Here is a 20492-nt window from a genome sequence, read left to right on the forward strand (position 1 = left end):
AGCTCATGGCTGCCCCACCAACAGTAAAGACATAACCTGTAGTACTCCACCTGGTATCAATATCCCCAGCCAAATCTGAGTCAACAGAGCCCTATAAATTAGTAGTAGAGCCCCCAAAGTGTAAACACTTATTGGATGTTCCTCTCAAATATCTGAGAATCCACTTGACAACATTCCAATGCTCAAATCCTGGATGACTCATATACCTGCTAATGACTCCCACTACATGTGCAATATCTGGCCTAGTGCATACCATAGCATACATCAAACTTCCTACAGCTGAAGCATAGGGTACCTTGGACATCTTATCCTCCTCTTCCTGTGTCTTGGGACACATCTCCTTAGTCAATTTCAAATGACCAGGTAAAGGTGTACTGACAGCTTTAGCATTCTCCATAGAGAAATGTTGCAACACCTTCTCGACATAATCAGCTTGAGATAGCGTCAGTGTTCTGTTCTTCCTATCTCTACAAATCTTCATACCAAGGATTTGTTTTGCTGCCCCCAAATCCTTCATAGCAAAAGCATGTGCTAATTGGCGTTTCAGCCCCTTAATATGATCCATGTTAGACCCAGCTATAAGCATATCATCAACATATAAACATAAAATAATGTAGCTATCATCATCCAACTTCTTAAAATAAACACAGTAATCTGAATGACACCTGGTATGCACGTCGAGGGGGAGATTGTTGGGTGATGCGACGCGCTCCCCTACCCACAGGTGGTTAATTATGTGGTGTTCCATGTTAGTCATGGCTTTTGGTGCAACGGCAAATGGGCCCTACAATTGGTATCAGAGCCTGGTTTTGGCCTGGTCATGGGTTCAAATCTCCCCAGTGCCTTCCTGACCCGCTTAAGCTCCTGGTATGCGCATCAAGGGGGAGATTTTTGGGTGATGTGATGCGCTCCCCTGCCCACATGTGGTTAATTATGTGGTGTTCCATGTTCACTAACAGTCATGGCTTTTGGTGCAATGGAAAAATGGGCCCTACACAAACTATGGTGTTGTGTTTACTTCTACAACAAGTCTTTTCACATACTATCACCTTTTTCAGGCATGGTACCCATTCACCAATAATAGCCAATGCAACATGTGGCTGCCTACTCTAGTGGACAAGACAGCTTGGCCTTTAAGTGGCACACATCAGTAGTGCCACATGACACATTCTACAATTGACACATAGACTACTAGCTACAAACATAGTCAAAAAATTTGTACCTGATCTATAAAATCTAACTCAGTAGGCATCTGTATTGCTGACATTAGTAGTGACATCATCTAAGGGTTGAGTTTTCACCAATGTCATCATTTTCATGAGCCTAAATTTGATGGTCGTCTGATTGTTATTCCTAGGAAAATTTGAACTACTATGATAGCTATTTGACTATCAAATTTAACCTCATCTTTTGTTGATCAGATCCCTCTCTAGATTGATTTTTGATTTGACAGTCCAACTTTGGGAGGCCATATCTCAGTCATCCGAGCTCCAAATTAGGTGAAATTTTCTTAATTTTCGCTAGAATTTCCTAAATTTTTTAGTGGTGTAGTTATTTTCTAGTTTTTGTGCATGGATTTGTCAAAAATTGCATCTTTTGGTCACTGTACCTATTCAATCCTACATTTTGCAAGTTCAATTTCTCTACACGGGCTCATTTGGACACAAAAATAGGCTCCATTTTTTTTGAAAGTGTGTTATTTTTTGTGTACTTTCTAGATATGAAATCAAATTATAGGGTCGTGTGGAAAAAAGTGTCACTTTTAAAATTAGTTCATTTTTTGCATTATAATGCTTTGATATAACTTCAAAATTGTTGTATATCTAAGATACATTATAATGTTGTAGTTTTGAACTCCATAAGGAGGTTGTAAAAGGAAAAATTAGAAGTCCACTAAGGCCAAAATTGGAAAGTGGCCATTGTAACCACACTACATATAAAGTTCCAATAGCATCTTTTTTGGGGGGGGGTTTCTTGATTAAGTGAAAAGGGAGGGTGTTTTTGGTGTTGTGTTCCTCTTTTCTTGGTGTTTTTTTTCATTTTTTGCATCATGAGAAATTTTAAGTCTACAAAATTAACACCACATAACTATGCTACATGGTCAATTAAAATGTGGTGTCATTTAATGCATAATGGAGTTTCTCAATATGTAGATGGAACCCTTCCTAAACAATTAGGTTATCAAGTATCTAGAAGTGAAATCTCTACTTAGGAAACAACAAATAGGAAAGCCCTAGGTGATATTTGTTTGGGGGTTGAAGAAAAGATCTTCTATCAGATCTAGAAGTCTAATAGATCTAAGGAAGCTTGGGATACCCTGAAAAACCTATATGGTAAAGTGTTTGAGGAGGATGTTTACAAAATTGAAGATGAGCTTGTCTCCTTAGATCCAAAGATATTTGATTCTATATAGGACTTTATCATAAAGGTGAATGAATTAAGAACAAAGCTTGATGATTATGGGAGTCCTATTAAAGATGATAGGTTAATCTATCTCATTCATAATAAGTTGCCATCTGAGTACTCCACATTTGTTTCTTCTTATAACACCACAAAGACTACATTAGGGGCTGCCTATCAGAAACTCTCTTTTGATCGTTATGCTCAACTGTTGGATGAAGAAGAACATAAGTTGAAATTAATGGGGATTCTCAATTCATCAAAGGCATTGGTGGAAAATAATTAGGGTTCTCATAATTTAGCTGGTCAAACTTCAAATAATGGAAAGGGCAAGAAAAAGAAGTGGAAAAATAACACATAAGAGGATTTAGAAAAGACAACACCATCATCAAATCAACAAGGAAAGTCTTCCTTGGATTCAAATAAGAAGGGGGACACTAATAAGGAGAAGAAAAAGTGTGCTTATTGCAAGAAGTTGGGTCATGACGAACATGAGTGTTATCATAAAAAGATTGATGAGTTAACAAACATGATAAAGAAACACAATGTTCCACTACCTAATGCTTATAAGGAGAAAGGATCATCTTCAGATTCAAAGGGAAAAGGGCAAGCACTCATGGAAAACTCAAGTTCTTCAGCGAAATGGATTCTTGACTCAGCTACCTCATATCAAATGGGTTCTTCAAAAGGAGACTTTTCTTCATTGAAGCAGACCAAGGTACTGCACATCCTTGTAGGAGATGATACAAAAATGGAAGTTGAAGGGAAAAGACAAGTAGAGATGGAAAATGAGGAATTCAAAGACATTCTCTATGTTCCTAACCTAAGCTCTAATCTCCTCTCAATTTACCAAATCACTCACCTTGGAGATGGAAATAAAGTTGAGTTCCTTCCAGATTCAGTAATGGTTCACACTCTCAAAGATGATTCATTGGTTGTAGTGGAGAAAGTTAATCATGACAAAAGTTTGTATTCTTTCTCCCAATTTTTGTCTAAGTCTCCTTCACATGCCTTGTTGACTCAATCTCATCCACAAATCAAATTATGGCATGAGTGGTATGGACATCTTGCCTTTCGCTATCTTCAATAACTTTTCTCAAACAACATGGTTAAAGGTCTACCTACAATCAACTTTTCTAAGGGTTAATGTTCACCATGTTTAGTGGATATGCACGTAAAGGAGAAGTTTACTAAAGGGAAGTCTTCAAGAGCACTAGTTGTTCTTTAGTTGGTTCACATGTACTAGCAGGACCTTTTGCAGTGACATCAGTCAGCCAGGGTCACTACATACTCACTTTCATTGATGACTTTTCAGGCTACACATGGATATACTTTCTTCATCATAAGAATGAAGTGTTGAACAAGTTTCAAGCCTTCAAGACTCATGTTGAAATGCAATCAAGGAAATCCATCAAAGTTCTAAGGATGGACAATGAAAGTAGATATGTGAACAAAAGACTTAAAGACTTTTGCAAACTTGAGGGTATTGATCTTTAGAACCCACTAGCATTCAGTTTGCATAAGACATATGTTGTGGCACTGAGGTTACAAAATCTTAAGTCTATGGCAAGTTGCATGATACAAGCCAAGGATCTTGATCCTACACTTGAAGTTGAAGCTATAATCAATGCCAATCACATACTTAATAGGTCTCCTTATAATGCCTTAGATGGAAAGACTCCTTTTGAGGCATGGTGCAGCAAAAAACTAGTTGTGAAATGCTTTAGAGTCTTTGTTTGTCCAGCATGGGAAAGCATATCTTCTAAGAGATGCAAGAAACCACCACCTAGGCCTATTACTTTCATTAGATTTGAAGATTATGTTGAGGCATACAGACTTATGGATCCTGAGACTCATAAGATCTTTATAGAGGGGAATGTTCACTTTGAGGAAAGTTCAGCCAACTTATCCTCTAATCCTCTCCACACTTCATACATTATGGGAACTGATAGTGACACCATCGATAGTGGTTCAACAGAATTAGATATGTTGGATCCTATTGATAGATGTAGGGGGAGGTCACATCAACAACATATTCCACATGCATATATTTCCACAGAGATAGGTCCAACACAACGAGGTACACCTATTCTTCCAACTCCAAAATTAGAGGATGACTACATAGTAGATATTTTAGTTTTGTTTGTGGAGTCATATATCACAAATTTGGGAGACATCATTGATGATATACATATTCTCTTTGATGGAGAAGATCCTTCTTCAATTGTTGCAAGGGCTCAATCTAACCCTCATGTCCATTCTCTACATGATCGATCTTCACAAGTTGATATGATTATGGATACTTATGTACAACATTTATAGGAGGTCTCTTTATCATTTTAGGAGGTTGTAGGCTCTTTGGGACAGGTTCTACATCCATCCTTGCTAGGTCTGAGATTGTTCTTTTTAGTAGCATTGGAAGGAGTGATAGTCAGTATTGACACAGGGACAATTGAGCAAGTTTTAGAGGCATCATTGATCATTGGGATTCTTTCTATGCATAGGAGAAGCATCTCTTATGTACCTATGATATTGTTTCTTCCAAAGGGGAGGAATATTATGCAGCAGTCTTGGATCAACTTCTACAGTGGAGCAACTATCACTGATTGGCACTCTACATTTGGTGGGGGTGGGGGTAGGACTATCTTGTCTCTCTTCTTTTGTTTTTTATGGGAGGGACTTTTTCCTCTTTTGGTATTATGTTCTTCTCATAATTCTCTTTTGTATATACTTGATGTATTTTGTAATTAGGGGGGGCGGGGGTGGGGGGGGTCTTGATTACTCCATCTATCCATGCATCTTGTCTTTTCATCTTTATTTTAGGGGGAGGGTTTTTCCCATGAGGTTTTCCCTCTTTCTCTATTTTATGGGAGATTGTATTCCATTATGTACATGGGCACCTAACATGGCCTAGTAGCTGGGACCCATCATGCATTTTATCCTATCTTTCATAAGCTTAAGTGCATTCCCCTAAGTTGCAGTTAAGAGGGGTTGTTGATGTAAATAAGTATTTACTATTTACCCTTTACATAAGTTTACTTAGGTTAATGCATTATTTTACTATTTTGCATTATTTTATTATTTCTTAGGTAAGACACTTAGGATTTTGCATACTATTATGAGTTGTCATGTTGGCAACACTGGAGTAAGCAACTCTAATTCAGCACATGGTGTCTACAGCACTGGAGTTTGCATAATTAACTGAGTTGTCATGTAGATAACATAGTTTTTTGCACTCCTAATTTAGCACATGGTGTCTACAACATTATCTTGCATGCTATGCCTTTGTAGGCTTATCCTCTCATCATCTCACTTACTCTTGTGCTTAATGGATATGTGCTTGGTTGTATGATTTATCATGTTATTGATTCCTGTGCATTCTAGAAGAATTCTAGAGGCCTTTATATGTGAGCACTCCTAGTGTAATTTTATATATTGAATGAACATCATATCATCATTCTGATCATACTCTTTGGTCTATTGTTGTGCTTGTGCTTGAGTTCCTTGGTCTTGGGTGAATTTTTCTTTAAGGAAAATTCTTACAAGTCCTACTTAGCACCAGTTAAAGAGTCAGTTTGTACATAATTAGATTTTTTTAATTAGTTTTAAGCATATGTTTGCATGAAAGAATCTCTCACTCTCAACACAAATTGAGAAAATGATTTCTTTTAAATTTAGGAATGTAATATGTATTCTACGCCATTATTTTGATGCAATAATATATGCTATTGGTGCTCTCATGCAAAGTGTAGTTACTCTTGCCTAAGTGTGTTATATTTTATGAATGTATGCTCATGGAGTGTAATGGAGCCAATTGTTTTATTGTATTATTTTGATTGAGTGATCTTTTAATTCTAGTGTTTGCCACGTGTTTACGAATTTTACTGACATACTTAGATGGAGAACAGATCACCCTATTGTTCTGCATAGCTTTTTGTCTCACATGAGCATAGATTTTGTAGCCTTGCAATCTGATGAAAAGTGAAACATCTTACGATTACTAAATTCTCATCATTGATTGCATTAGTGGAATTAAGGAATTGCTCCTATTTTTGTTGTTTATCTATTGATCTTTTCAAAGGCTTAACTTGCAAATGTTTTATTTCCATGGCTTATGTCCGTTAGGGATTTAATTTTCAAGTCATTTTCTTAAACTTCTTGTTACGCTATCTTTGTTATTTTCTTTTAAAAACACTTGGTTAATTTAAGAATTCATATAGTTTCATAGTTAAAACTACATTCATTATAAACAGGAGAGTGTGGTGAAAACTGCTCAAGAAAGGAGATCATATGCTAAGGATAACATCTTGGGCATTAAAGCCATATTAGGAGCATTAAAATTTGAAGACACTAATTACCTTAAGGTATGTATTCATACATTATTATTAAGTTGACCTTTTAATTATATGGCTTATTTATTGTTAAGTTTTTATATAAATTTTATAATTAAGGTGATAAATAACTATTTTGATTATAACAGTAACTCTGAAGGTATACAAACACATATAGATGCAAATATTTAAGAATAATATTTTAATTAAGTAATGAAATTAAACAAATTGGCATTTGTTAGGTAGAAAGAATTAATTGATGTATAGAAAAATGATAGTTATATATATATATATATATACATATACATATACATATACATATACATATATATATACATATATACATATACGTATATATATGTATATATATATATACGTATATGTATATATATATATATACGTATACATATATATACGTATATGTATATATATGTATATATACATATATATATATACGTATATGTATATATATGTATATATATATGTATATATATATATATACATATATATACATATACGTATATATATATATATACGTATATATACATATATACATATACGTATATATGTATATATATATATGTATATATATATACACACTCATTCAAAATCATATTAATTTTTTTATATATAATGATTGTGAGATTCATTATGTGAGTATATGAAGGGTAAAATATATGGAATATTATGGTAATTTCTTTCTTATTTGTATTTCTATATATGTACTATGAAGAGCTATGTGCCTTGATCTTTTCCTTTGAGAATATTATTGTAGGAAGAGGCAGATTGAGATTCAAAGGGAGTTTGATATTTCATTAGAGACAACCTTGAAATAGGAGGAGAAGATAGAGGATATGATTCAAGCAACCTTCAGTGATCTCAATTATATTGGTTCAGAGGGAGTAAATCATGTTGAGATGGATTCTCCAATTATTAATAAATTGTGGCAGTCAAAGAGGACCACAATTCATGAATATACCTTGCGACTATGTGATTTTTATGGGCCTGCCCCCTATACATATCATGAGGAAGTGACGAGTTTCAAATGATGTCACTTCTATCTACAAAAGTTATTGAAAGGTGACGATCTTACAATAACTTAATTTTCTGTTATGATGGATACCTTACGATGTCTATATAGATCATGACAAATTATACCTTACATGGTGGATGTTTTTATGGTAAGTAGTATGAGAATGTGTATGCACATACCTTATAAATATTTTTTGAGTATATGGTGAATGTTTTGCAAATTGATGTTCTAGAGGCCATTACATAGAGTATGTGGTGAATATCACACGACTTAATGTTCTAGAGGCCATTACTCAAAGTAATTGGTGAATATCTTGCATCTCATTCTAGAGGTCATTACTCAAAGAGTATATGGTGAATATCATATGTTGATATTTTGGAGACCAATACTCAATTGTGATATCAAAATTGTGAATATCATATGTTGATGTTATGTAGAAATTACCTTAAGAGGTTCTTGCTATTTGGAAAACACACACCAAAATATAATGGCAGTGCTTAGTGCATTTGCAGGGATCCTAGAAACTCAACATTGATGATGCAACTTGAGGTCACAATGTTTTTGACATTGCAAGACCAAGCACATAGCTTTGAGCTGATCCAACATAGTGAAGAAAATTTTCTGATTCTCAATTACAGTCATTTACATCCATCCTAGATAAGAATCGAGAGGTGCAACAAGCAGCGAAGGCTAGGAAAGAAGATCAAAAGTTGAATTGGAATTCATTTTTTAATTCTAGAGTTTTAGGTAGAAGATAAGAATGTTGATTTTGGGATAAAATTCTATTTTATTTTTTTAGAAATAAATATAGAAAATGAAAATTTTAGTATTAGAAAATTTTGATTCCTAGAAAATTTTAATTACATTTTAATTTAACCAAACAAATGAACTCTAAATTAATAAGAACTAGCTCATCAAAATACCAAAAAATAATTATTTTAATGAACATTACATTAATATACAAATTTATATATATAATGAATATTTTTTGATTTAATAAATATACATATATTGATGTAAATATTAGAATTGTATAATCATATACTAAAGTTGTCTTTTATAAACATTATATTAAATATTATAGTATTATAATTATTTATTGAAAGTTGTCTATTATAATTATATGCAAATGTGCAACTAGTAAAGTGTGCCAAGAAGTTAATAATTTTGATACATCATAGTAGATTATCAATATATTTTAAATATTTAAATATTTAATTGCCATTTCCAATTTATATAATTATTGGTTGACATAATTTTAATACGAGAAACATGCTAATCACCACCATCAACTTCCAAAAGCAGTGAAAGACAATAATTGTGAATTAACTTTTGATAATGGAATTTTTAAATGCCTTTTCAAACGTAGCGGAAATGATGATTTGATTTCTAACATCAATCAAAATAAATATGTTAGCGTGGCTGGCCGACATGTTCTCAGCTTACTTAGCTTAGATATTTTTTCATCATTTCATAGAATTGAATGTGACATTAAAAATAAATAAATAAAATAATGTTACAAGTAAATTTATCTAGGGTATGATTTCAGTTTCATCCATTTTTAATGTTTGTAGGCTCTTTAAAAATCTTTTAACTTCACCACTAGACCAAAAACTCATTTACATTGCTTTTTTTGATCCCTCGATTTATAATATAAAAAAACTCATTTACAAATAATTTTATATTATAAAAAATAAATCTATAATAAATTATTAGAAATTAAAATTTGAATAAGTAAATAAAACTAGAAGAAAAAATAAAAATTTAAACATAAATATTTACAAATTGAATTAAGTAGTAAAATTAAATGAACTAAAAAAAAGTTAATTAAAAAAAGAAGTAAACTACTTAAACTTAATTTTTTATTTTAGATTGAGAGAAATGTGTACAAATATATGCAACAAATAAATATGTCAATATACTAATAAATTTATTAATTATACTTTTCTAATTTTAATGTTAAATATATGTACAAATAAAAAGATAACAAATAGTTGTTTATATGTGATGAGATACTAAATAAATGTTATAATATTTGTATATCAATTTTTAAAATTTGTAATTGAACTATTGAAAATTAAAGAAAGGTAAGAATTTCCTACATATAAGAAGATGAAATTCTGTAAGATTTCAATATAGAAGAAAAGGTAATTCTTCAAATATTTATTTTAAAAGGTTTTTTTTAGAGATTGAAATTTCTTCAAAGTTGAAAATGTAAGATTAACATAATATCAATATCTCATATTAATAATTATAAAAATAAATATAATGATAACATAATATCATTCATCAATATAAACTAAATTAAAATGATTAATAAGCATTCAATTATTATAAATATTTTTTCAACATAAAATAAGAATCAAATGGAAAAGAAAAATCTAAATATTTATGTAAAATGAAAAATGATTATGAGCTATATAGATTGGATTAATTCTTTAATGTGGAAGATTGATTTAATTGTAAAATTGAATTATAACTAATAATGATGAACTTAAAGGCTTGTGCCTTTAGTGGAATGACGGGTTAGCATGTAGTGCTTACAACTAAGGGTTAATGAACATTATTGATTTTGACATACTACCCAAAAATGTAAGCAAGAGCCTACAACACAATGGTAGCTTTTGAACCTCTTATCTAAGGGGTCTTGAGTTCAAGTCTACTCGAACTTCACACATAATAATAATAAATCTAAGCTTTGACCTATTACTACTGATGATGAAGAAATCTTTGTAAAAAAAGTTACTTTTTATAGGTGATTACTTTTACTATCTTATATTTTATCTTTGTTATAAAATTATATTTTTACATGTAATACTAAATTTAAATCAAATTCAAGATAATTATTAATTTACAAAATAATAATTTAGATAATTGAAAAAGATTAATAATTTTTGTTGATGGGTAATACTATTATAATTTTTTAACCTTTAAAATAGTTACTATTGTTGGTAAATAGATTGTTCTTCTATGTTACTCTTTGAATGCCCAATATTCTTGAACAATATCTGGTTACAACTTGGGAAATCACCACTTAGTGATTGACTTCTCTTTGAATTCTTAGGTACAACTCCCTTGGATTTTCTAATTTTCAATGAATCATGTTTATTCCTAAATCTAAATGGGGTTTGTTCCTGACCATAGAGCAGGAGAGGTAAACTAAGTTAGGCCTAAAAAGAAACTAACTCAGGCAAAGGTTTGAGTCTTAAAACTAACCAAGTTTGTAAACTCACAAATCTTATGAACTCACAGATATTGACGAAATGTTAATGGATTCTATCTATGAATCAACTACTTAGCTGAAAGCTAACTTTAACAAATAAGAGAAATAAGTTGAAGGAAAACATAAAACAAAATCTCTTTAAACTTTTAATAACATTACTATTATCTACATCTTATTGCATTGAATAGCGAAAAAAACTCGATTTATTCCTTAACTCAATTCAACTAAGAGAGATATCCTAAGTTATCACAAAAACAATGGAATAGTAAATAATCAACACAAAATACATTCAACTTGTCTCTCCAATATGAAGTATCTCACACGAAAAATTAGCCAATCTCCTATTAATTTTTCAATTAGGTACATATAGGATTCTTACATGACCATTACAAAATGAGACTCAAATTGGTTCATCTCCTCAAAATTGACAAATGGCAAGGAGTCAATTATCAGTTACAATCATTAAATCAAAATATGAAAGGGTGGGATAAGAATCATTTCGCCTTCTTTCCTTTTTCAAACTACACCTTATAGGCTTTGGTGACAACAATGATTGGGGTCAACTCTTCATGTCTATGAACATGAACGTTAGTGTATCTTAAGAGAAACTTGGAATGCTCTTCGGTTAGATCCTTGATGGCATTCAACTACTCCTGTATTTCCTCTACAACCACGTATACACACCTACCAATATTTTGGAGCTCTAACACTTTGTTCTAGTGATCAAAAGACTTCTCTATTAGGCTATCTAGATAATTAGAGAAGTTCTTTTGCATGAAAATAACTCCAACTATCCCTTTCCCTTGTCCATTAGATAGGGAATCTGTATGTAGGCGTCTTAGTAATTCATAGTCTTTGTCCTAATCCTTCTTAACTTTGTCCTCCATTTCCTTTAATCCTTCTTCTGCTACTAGGATCATTTCAGATTTTAATTGCATACTCTCTAGCCACTCAAATAAGGGCTCATCCCCTTAGGAATTTTTTTTTCTCTATAGCTTCCTTAGCCTTCATGTGGATGATCATTTTCAATAACGAAATGCAATCCTCACTCTTGGCTTTGTCTACTGCCAGGGTAGCTCGGTTAGCTGAGATATTATCTTTCTCTATTTTGAGCCTTAGTACTACATTACTGATTTTATTTATGATTGTAAGACCTTCAGACTTGAGTTTTCCACTCCACTCCCTACCAATCTACTTGAAGTGCTTGTCTTCTTGTAGCTAGGAAATGATAACTAGAATGTTTGTGGCCATAGGGTCGCTGGTGGTTGACACTCCCGAGATGCTTTCTAGCTGGGTGACTAGTTGCCTGATGAAGCAATTAAGTTCATGAATTTCAGCCTTCATTTTGACTTTATCAAGCTTAATCCTTTTGAATTGTCCTTCTATCACATCATTTGTTGATTTCCATAGGCCCACCTTGGTGTCATGTCTAACTTCTTTAAGGTCTACAGAATGCAATGTGAAATCCTCTACAAACATGTCTTCAATTCTCCCTTCCTTAGTGGGTTTAGCAATCTCCATAGTCAAATTCCCTAAATCAAGATCTTGGCCAAGGATCAATATGGTCTTCTGCTTCTTAACTTTACTCAAAGTCAATCTAGAATAGATATCTAGAGATAAAGTTTCTTTATTTGGGGCTTCCTCTTCTTTCCTCTTCCTCTTTCTGTCCAAGGTGTCTTCTGACCATGATTCTATGGCAATTACCTTAGATGCAGTCCCAAGCATGTCTACATTGAACATTTTCCTTTTGAATGGAGTCAATGTCTTCGCAGCTAAAGAGAAAGGGTTCTTTAGGACATAGGAAATAAGTTTTGAAGTTCGAGGCCCTTCTCCATTTTTGTAGTCTTCATTGCAGCTTAGTTGAACTGGATAAATTTTCTCTCATTACTTCCACCATCTCCAATGTCAACCACTTGTATTTGGGGACTACTAGGTAAGAGTAATGTGACATTAATAGATGGGATCATACTTCTATGGGGTAAGAGGGGCATCGTGACTACATTGTCCTCCAATTCCTCTGCCTTCTTCTTCCTAGCTTCCATTTTAGTTTTGATCACTAGTACTAAACCATCCTAACAAGTTTTATCAAGGGGGATATTCTTATTAGGAGGTTTTGGTCACCGCCACTAGCCGGTTGAGCAGGTTCTTAAGTGATGGGTGATCATACCTTTTCTCCTACTCCACCATCCTATGGTCCACTCAACCCATTTTCTAGTTATCTTATAGATTCTAGCCATCATCATATCTAGGTCTTCCACAACTTCTTCATAAGGTTTTTAACTTATTTGATCTGATCGTTCTAATCTCTTTATATTTCTTCTGATCATTCTAATCTCTTCTATATTCTACTAAACCTTGGATTTATTTTGTATCTTTCATCACGCTCCTTACATCATACTTTTGGTGTATCATCTTTTGATTTCACTCCCGAGGGGGCAAGATGATTACATCATTGAACTAAATTTCAACTCATTTTGAGTCTCATTGCTTGGGGCATCTGGTTCCCATTTTATGTCCTTCTCACTTGGGGCATCTCATTACTCGATGCATCTTTTCCTCCTCTTTCTGGCATCCTTGTCATCTACTTCATATTTTCATCATTTGATCACATCTTATAACATTTCTTATCTAAGTCTGATGGACAAGTATCGGGATAGTCTAAACCCTGACTCCTGAGGATCAAGCCTCGTTCTGGGGATGATTCTATGACTCATAATTAGATCTTATCAACTTATGTATCTAGGTGTTCTACCTGGATCCCTTAGGATTAAGCTTCGTGCTAGAGATGATCCTTAAAAGCTTATCTGTTTCAACTTAGGTATCTAGGTGTTCTACCTGGATTCCTTAGGATTAAGCTTCGTGTTGAAGATGATCCTTAAAAGCTTATTTGTTTCAATTTAGGTATCTAGGTATTCTACTTGGATTCCTTGGGATTAAGCTCTATTCTAGAGATAGTCCTTAAAAGCTCATTAATTGGTCTCCGTAGAATCAATTTCAGAACCAATCTCTTTTTTTTTATCTACGCATCATACATTTTGATTTTCTTTGAATTGAATGTGTTGCTTGCACATTCATTCAAAGAGGGGCAAAATGTAATACCTCAAAATTGGCTTATTGCCATGATACCAATTCTGGTCTATTTTGATCATTGCTAAAGTCATATTTCAATAGACACATTCTTGATCTAACTCACTACTTGGCTTAATTGTCAGATACAGAAGACCCTAATCTGCATTCATCACATTTCTTATTTAATTCCTATAGTACGTACTCATATTAGTCGCATTAAACCTACTTGATTTAATTATAATTTAATTTAAAAGTATTTATACTTTATTAAATTAAATTATCTCCTGAGACTAATGTACTATGGGATTAAATTTATTTAATTTAATAAATACGCCTATCTTGATTAATTAAATGTAATTATTTCAGAAAATATTTCTATAATGTATGTTTTTTAGTTCTATTTGCTCTTCTCTTTCCTTCATGAAATGTAATACTTACAAGAATAACTTGATGAATGTGTTACATTTCTTGAAAAAGTTTATAAATGAAATAAGTTTTGAATGTACCTCTTCTTATTTGCAAAGGCTCTACATTATTCATTCCATAGAGTGAAAATTAGGTAACAATTATAAGGTTGGATTTGTAGAAGGAAGGACATCATGAACATTGTCCTGTTGAGAAATGTTATGTGTGTATTGTATTGCATGATAATTGTGTTCTATGGAACCTTTTACAATAATTCCTTCTTTTTTGAGAGATATCTTTAATGGTAGTGACTTGACTTGGACCATTAATCTCATAGGACTCCATAGGAAAGGAAAGGGCATCAAGCATGTCATCATCTACTACTTCAAAGGTATTTTTATGAGGATAATAGAAACTCATCAAGGTCTTATCTAGAGAAGGAATACCAATGAAAGTCATATGAAGATGTTTATCATTAGGATAAATAGTCATGATGTCATCCTCTTATACTAAAGGGTCCCTATGAGGAATAGAGATTATAGAACAAATATCATCATTGTTATTGAATAAATCTTGGTAAGAGGGGTATCTTTATAAGGAATGATGATAATCAAAATGTACTTAGGTTAGGAAAATTTTTGGGAATCTATGAAATGAAGAACTAAATTTTCATCATATGCATGGAATGGAATAGATAGAAAACATTGAAGAAAACTTGAAATTGAACAAGAAGATCAAGATAACAATTGTATTGAAAGTGAAATGCAATAACAATGGATGATTTTAAAAAATAATTATTTGTACAAAATGCAATTCAATGCAATCTATAAATGACTTGGATATATGAAACAAAATGAAATTCTTTTCTTCCATTTTTTGCAATTCAAATATACTAAATGAAACAATGAAATTAATGTAAATGATATCTAGAAACTTGATCAAAAGTAGAACCATGGATCTAGATGCATACAAAGTAGATCCAAATATCTAATTTCATAGAAAGAGGATCTAACAAAATTTATTAATAATATGGGCCAACTTGGTGAGGCCCAGGGCTACTCAGATGTTTCAATCTTCATTTCCCTTATTGGAGTTTGGAACTTCCTTGGCTGCCTAGGTGGTGGAGCTCTGTCTGAATTTTTTGTCAGGTAATTTATACTAATTACCATTATCAGAAATCCATGCGCAATTGGTTTTTGGATTCGACTGTGTATATTTTTTTGTCATCAACGTTTCGGATCACACTCTGTGATCCATCATCATATATTTCTTTCTTTTCATATCCTTTTCTCTCTCATCATGATGATGGATAAGGAGTGTGATCCGAAATGTTGATGATAAAAAAATATACACAATTGAATCCAGAAACCAATTGCGCTTGGATTTTTGATAATGGTAATTAGTATAAATTACCTGACAAAAAATTCAAACAGAGCTCCACCACCTAGGCGGCCAAGGAAGTTCCAGACTCCAATAAGGGAAATGAAGATTGAAACATCTGAGTAGCCCTGGGCCTCACCAAGTTGGCCCATATTATTAATAGCTGTCACCCCAGACCCAACCCCGCAAAAGAAGGAGAAGAACAACAACCAGAAATCGGCTTTAACCAGAGCTTGTTTTAGGTTAAAGTCTTGGCCTCTTCTTGGACCCCTTTTCAGTTTCCTGACAGCTCCATGTGCCACTGCGAAAAAGCTTTCCTTGGAATCTCGTCCTCCAGATTGAGAAGCCACATCTTCAAGGCTTCATGAGATAGAACAAAAGAAAGAGATAAACAATCAATGACATTGTAGAAATATAAACTTACGACAAACAAAAGCAAGGCTTAGCATGTATTTAATGAGCTCTAAGAGAAAAAGTAGAAAAAAAAATCCTAAACCTGTTGCTTTCAGCATCTCCTCTTAGTCCCTCCACCTTCAAAAGTGGCTCATTTGCAGGAACTTCCATATTGGTTGACATTGTCCTCATGTTCCATTTCATTAGACTATCCACATATATTTTGAAAGGTATTAGAAGAGGTACTGCCAAGAACATCAACATTACCCCTGCAATGACCTTAGGGGTGAAATGTCCCCTCAGGGATACAAAATTATCTGGAATTGTGACTCCAAGAATGTAAATTGCGAGGCCAATGCAAGTAAATATGATGAATACAAAATGTTCGTGCTCATTTGGATCATCCCTGCAACCAACCATGGGTTTAACAGGTACAATACAATGCATAGCAACTATAGAGACAAGGGCTGGTGCCATTGCCAGCAGAAAAAGAACCATTATTGGATTGTCTGGAAATATGGCCATTGAGAGCTGAGCAAAAATAGCCCCGCTTAGACCCACAAAGCCCTTGAGGATCCCCACAACGGTGCCCCTGCTATGGGGGAAATTTCTCATGGATGTCAATAGCATTGCAGTGTTAAACCATGTTGAGCTGTTTGATCCTATGCCCAATGCCACACACATCTGTAAACAGTGATCATACCAAGTATATCAGGTTTCCACAAGCCATATTAGATGCTTAATTTCTCTTCTGGGATCAATTGTTGTATGATAGTTTTTAACATCAACTTTTCGGATCATACTGCATTATGCAGGATCATGTAGTATGATCCAAAACATTGATGCTAAAAACTATAATCAATCCCAGAACAGAAATTAAGTGATCGAACTTCCAATGTGCCTTAAAATTCAAGTGAAAGGCTTATGAAATTAGTATCTAGAACCAAATTTATCACAATCTAGTATTGTGCTTATACGTAAAAACAAAAATAGACAATTATACTTCAGCTTAAAAGTGTTAGCACAAAAGCAATTCAGAGAAGCTAGTGTAGCATTACATCTTTATCTCCTGTAGCTCCTTGAGCGCAAAACAAAAATAACAAAAATAAAGCTACAGATTACAGTTGTTTTTATGACAGATTTGACCTTCCTTCTGGCTGAGCTCGATTCATATATTGAATTACAAGATGTGGGCTGGATTAACTAATTGCCTATGTGTCTGTTAACACCTAATGCAGGTGTTGCCTAGGGTTTATAAAAATGCGGAAGACATAATTTATTTTTCAACTTAGAAAATGCAATTTATATTTTGTTTTGATTGAAATAAATGTTTTGGTCTCGACTTCAAAATCAAAATAAAATAATCATTCAAAGTGAAGAACTCTAAATATGTTTTACATATGAATGAGAAAAATGGGGATCATAAATATGTTTTACTATGTGTAGAATGCAGAGGCTTTCAAGGGCAGATCATAAAAGAGCATAAATTTTAATGTTTGTCTCTGGAACAAGCAGACAACACAGAACAAAAACAAAAGACTGACATTAAAGAGCTTAGGCTGTCACATTGATCGCGTTAGAAAAGAGCCTTGTGGTAAAAGCTTTCAAGCCCTGATGAAAGAACAGTCTGCTGGCATTGCTCTTGAGAAGAAAGGAATATCTGCTTTGGCTGAAAATTCCAGTTAATCTATGTATGGTCATCTGTATAAAGGATGGGGGAGTTCATCTCAATGGATAACTATCATTGCAGGGCAGAATAAGACAGGCAATGGAGATGAGAAATTCAAAAAGCAAGCAAAAAAAACTAAGTTATCCACAAATTGATGAGGAGACTTGCTTCTGAAGGGTCAGCATTCAACTTTGAAAATTGCAGAATACTAAACTGAATCATTTCACTTGAAAATCTTGTAAACTAGAGGGTTGCAAAATAAATTTTACTTTGTATTTAAAACTTATATTTAGGGGGGAAAGCCATTGATACCTACTTGCCAATAGGGCAGAGGAGGAATTCTTCCAGTAGCAGCCAGCCAGAGCACTCCATAACCAACCAAACCATTGAAAGCTCCAATGGAAAGCAAAACCCATGGCGGCAATTTATCGCAAACAAGCCCTGCAATCAGCCCCACATTTTCTCCGAGATCTTTGGCCACCCCCAGATTATTCAACTGCAATTGATTATACTGCATAATTTTCTTCAATGTGGGTGAATAGTTAGGAAAAGCATATGTGTTCCCTGCAAATGCCTGAACCCAGATGCTAGCACCAAATCCCAACCATTTTCTCGCCAACACAGCGGGCACCACCTCAGCCATTATAGACTATAAGGAAGCCAGACAAAAGGAAGAATAAAAGCCAGTCAAGAAATGAAAATATGTGAAGTAGTTCATGTACAAAAGTATTAAAAAAATTATGAATGTTCTGCCACAATGGTAACCGACATGTTCCAGCAGGAATGGAGCTAAAGCACGAAAGCAATTGAGTAGCAGAGAAACAGAAACATTCTCACTTCAGAGTCCACCATGCTGCAAGGTGTGATCCTAATGATAACAAGAAGCTTCTGCAGAGAGTAATGCACGAACCGCCAACATTTAACAGAGAAGACAAGAAGGAGGTGGACGGACACACGTTATCATTCAAATCTGGCACCTCAAAGAGTTAATTGTTGGGGGGTGTTATGATGAATATCCTCCATTTTCATTCACTTTGCCACATAAAGAAATGATTCTTTCATTTCTCCTTTCTCTAGACTAATTAGCCACTTTCTGTCACCTCTAGTCTTGCTCATCTTCTTTCCACTTTAGAATTGAATAAAGAGGAAGCAACTTCAGAGACACCTAAGGAAATTTAGATATTTTAACATGGAGGATATTTTATTTCTCTTAAGATTCCTAAGAGGGTGCACTTGAGTTTATTCGATAAAGGGTAATTAAATTATAACAAAATCAAAATATCTTATCAATTAAAGAATGAAGCAATTCAGCTTAATGTGTTTAGTAGGACAAGAAATGAAAAGTTTTATTATATTTGGTTACAGATTTATGTATTAAGGAACTTTTAAGTATGTATAACTTTTTAAGGATATAAATAAACTAAATGTTATCAATTTAAGTGTGTTAGGTAGATACAAGTGATTGATTTGATATAAATTCTTTTTTTGGTTGATGGTTTAGAAAGGTTGGTCTTTTTTAAAATCTAATAGATGGATTTGCATGATACATTTTGAAGGTGGGATTGGTCAAAGTAAACTTTTATGGGTTTCTATTGGTAATTCGGGACTAGGTGGTATTGGATGTATAATTTGAGATTATAGTAGGAAGATTTTAGTAGAGAAATTAGAATTTATATGAGAGACACCAAATAATATTGCATAATTTAGTATAGGGTTGAATTGTGGAATAGAAGTCAAACCTGGACACATCTTGAAGGGGAGTCATAATAATGATTAATGTTATTTGTCAAAACTCATCTCCTACTTGTGGTTGAAGTTGATTCAAGGATTGATAGGAAGGTTCAATGAGCTGAAGTCTTGCGCATTTATAGAGAAGGCAATTCAATTGCAAACTAGGTAGCCAAAAGAGCATCTCAAATGACAAGGTTGCTATAGACGCTCAAAAATGGTTCGCATCTATGACTTCATCACTTCTTCATACTAATTTGTCCCATTTTCTCATTCTACTAACTTTGATCTTTTGGCTAGATTGACCATATTTTGTCATTTGTATCCGCTTTCACATCAATTTCATATCAACTCGAAATCATATGAAATCAACTCGAAATCACCCCAAATCAACTTGAAATCACCCCAAATCAACCCAAAATCACTCGAAATCAGTCCTAATCAACTCGAAACGTATCAAACATCCCAAATCAATCATCATTTGTCTGACTCCTAGGTATTGTTGTGGCTTTCAGTGCCTTGGAAATCTATCAACCTATTAATCTTATGAATCTGACCTTAGTATTGTCGTGGCTCTCAGTGCTAGGTCAAACTATCATTCATGTCATTCAACCTTTGACGTTGTTGAGGCTTTCAATGTTAGATCATGGCATCATCAACCATTTTAATAATATTGACAATGTCCGTTGGTATTATTATGATTGAACCTTATCAATCAATTTCAATCTTGTAGCATTTACAATGTTGGATAAATGTTACATATCAATTAATTCATGTCATGTGTCCTTGGCATGTTATCAATTTTGATCTATCAATTAATTTGACCATGTCTTTGGTCTACCTTTTCATCATCTTATTCGA

The 20492-nt window shown here is 33.4% G+C and overlaps 1 protein-coding gene across 1 annotated transcript in view; it reads right to left on the bottom strand.

Annotated features, from left to right (window-relative positions):
* LOC149541574 (protein NUCLEAR FUSION DEFECTIVE 4-like) overlaps window positions 1–18875 on the bottom strand; it is a 56258-nt gene extending 37383 nt beyond the window's left edge. Inside the window, exons 1-4 of the mRNA XM_089795630.1 lie at window positions 18741–18875; window positions 18220–18552; window positions 16338–16918; window positions 15875–16201 (exon numbers count right to left, since the gene is read on the bottom strand). Of these exons, the coding sequence (XP_089651756.1) occupies window positions 15875–16201; window positions 16338–16918; window positions 18220–18552; window positions 18741–18755 (1256 nt within the window). The 5' untranslated portion in view covers window positions 18756–18875. The remainder of the gene's footprint in view (window positions 1–15874; window positions 16202–16337; window positions 16919–18219; window positions 18553–18740) is intronic.
* Between the last annotated feature and the right edge of the window lie 1617 nt (window positions 18876–20492).

This window comes from Cupressus sempervirens, chromosome 8 (genome assembly GCF_028749045.1).
Source record: "Cupressus sempervirens isolate cs-2001-9-10 chromosome 8, ASM2874904v1, whole genome shotgun sequence".
Classification (NCBI taxonomy): domain Eukaryota; kingdom Viridiplantae; phylum Streptophyta; class Pinopsida; order Cupressales; family Cupressaceae; genus Cupressus; species Cupressus sempervirens.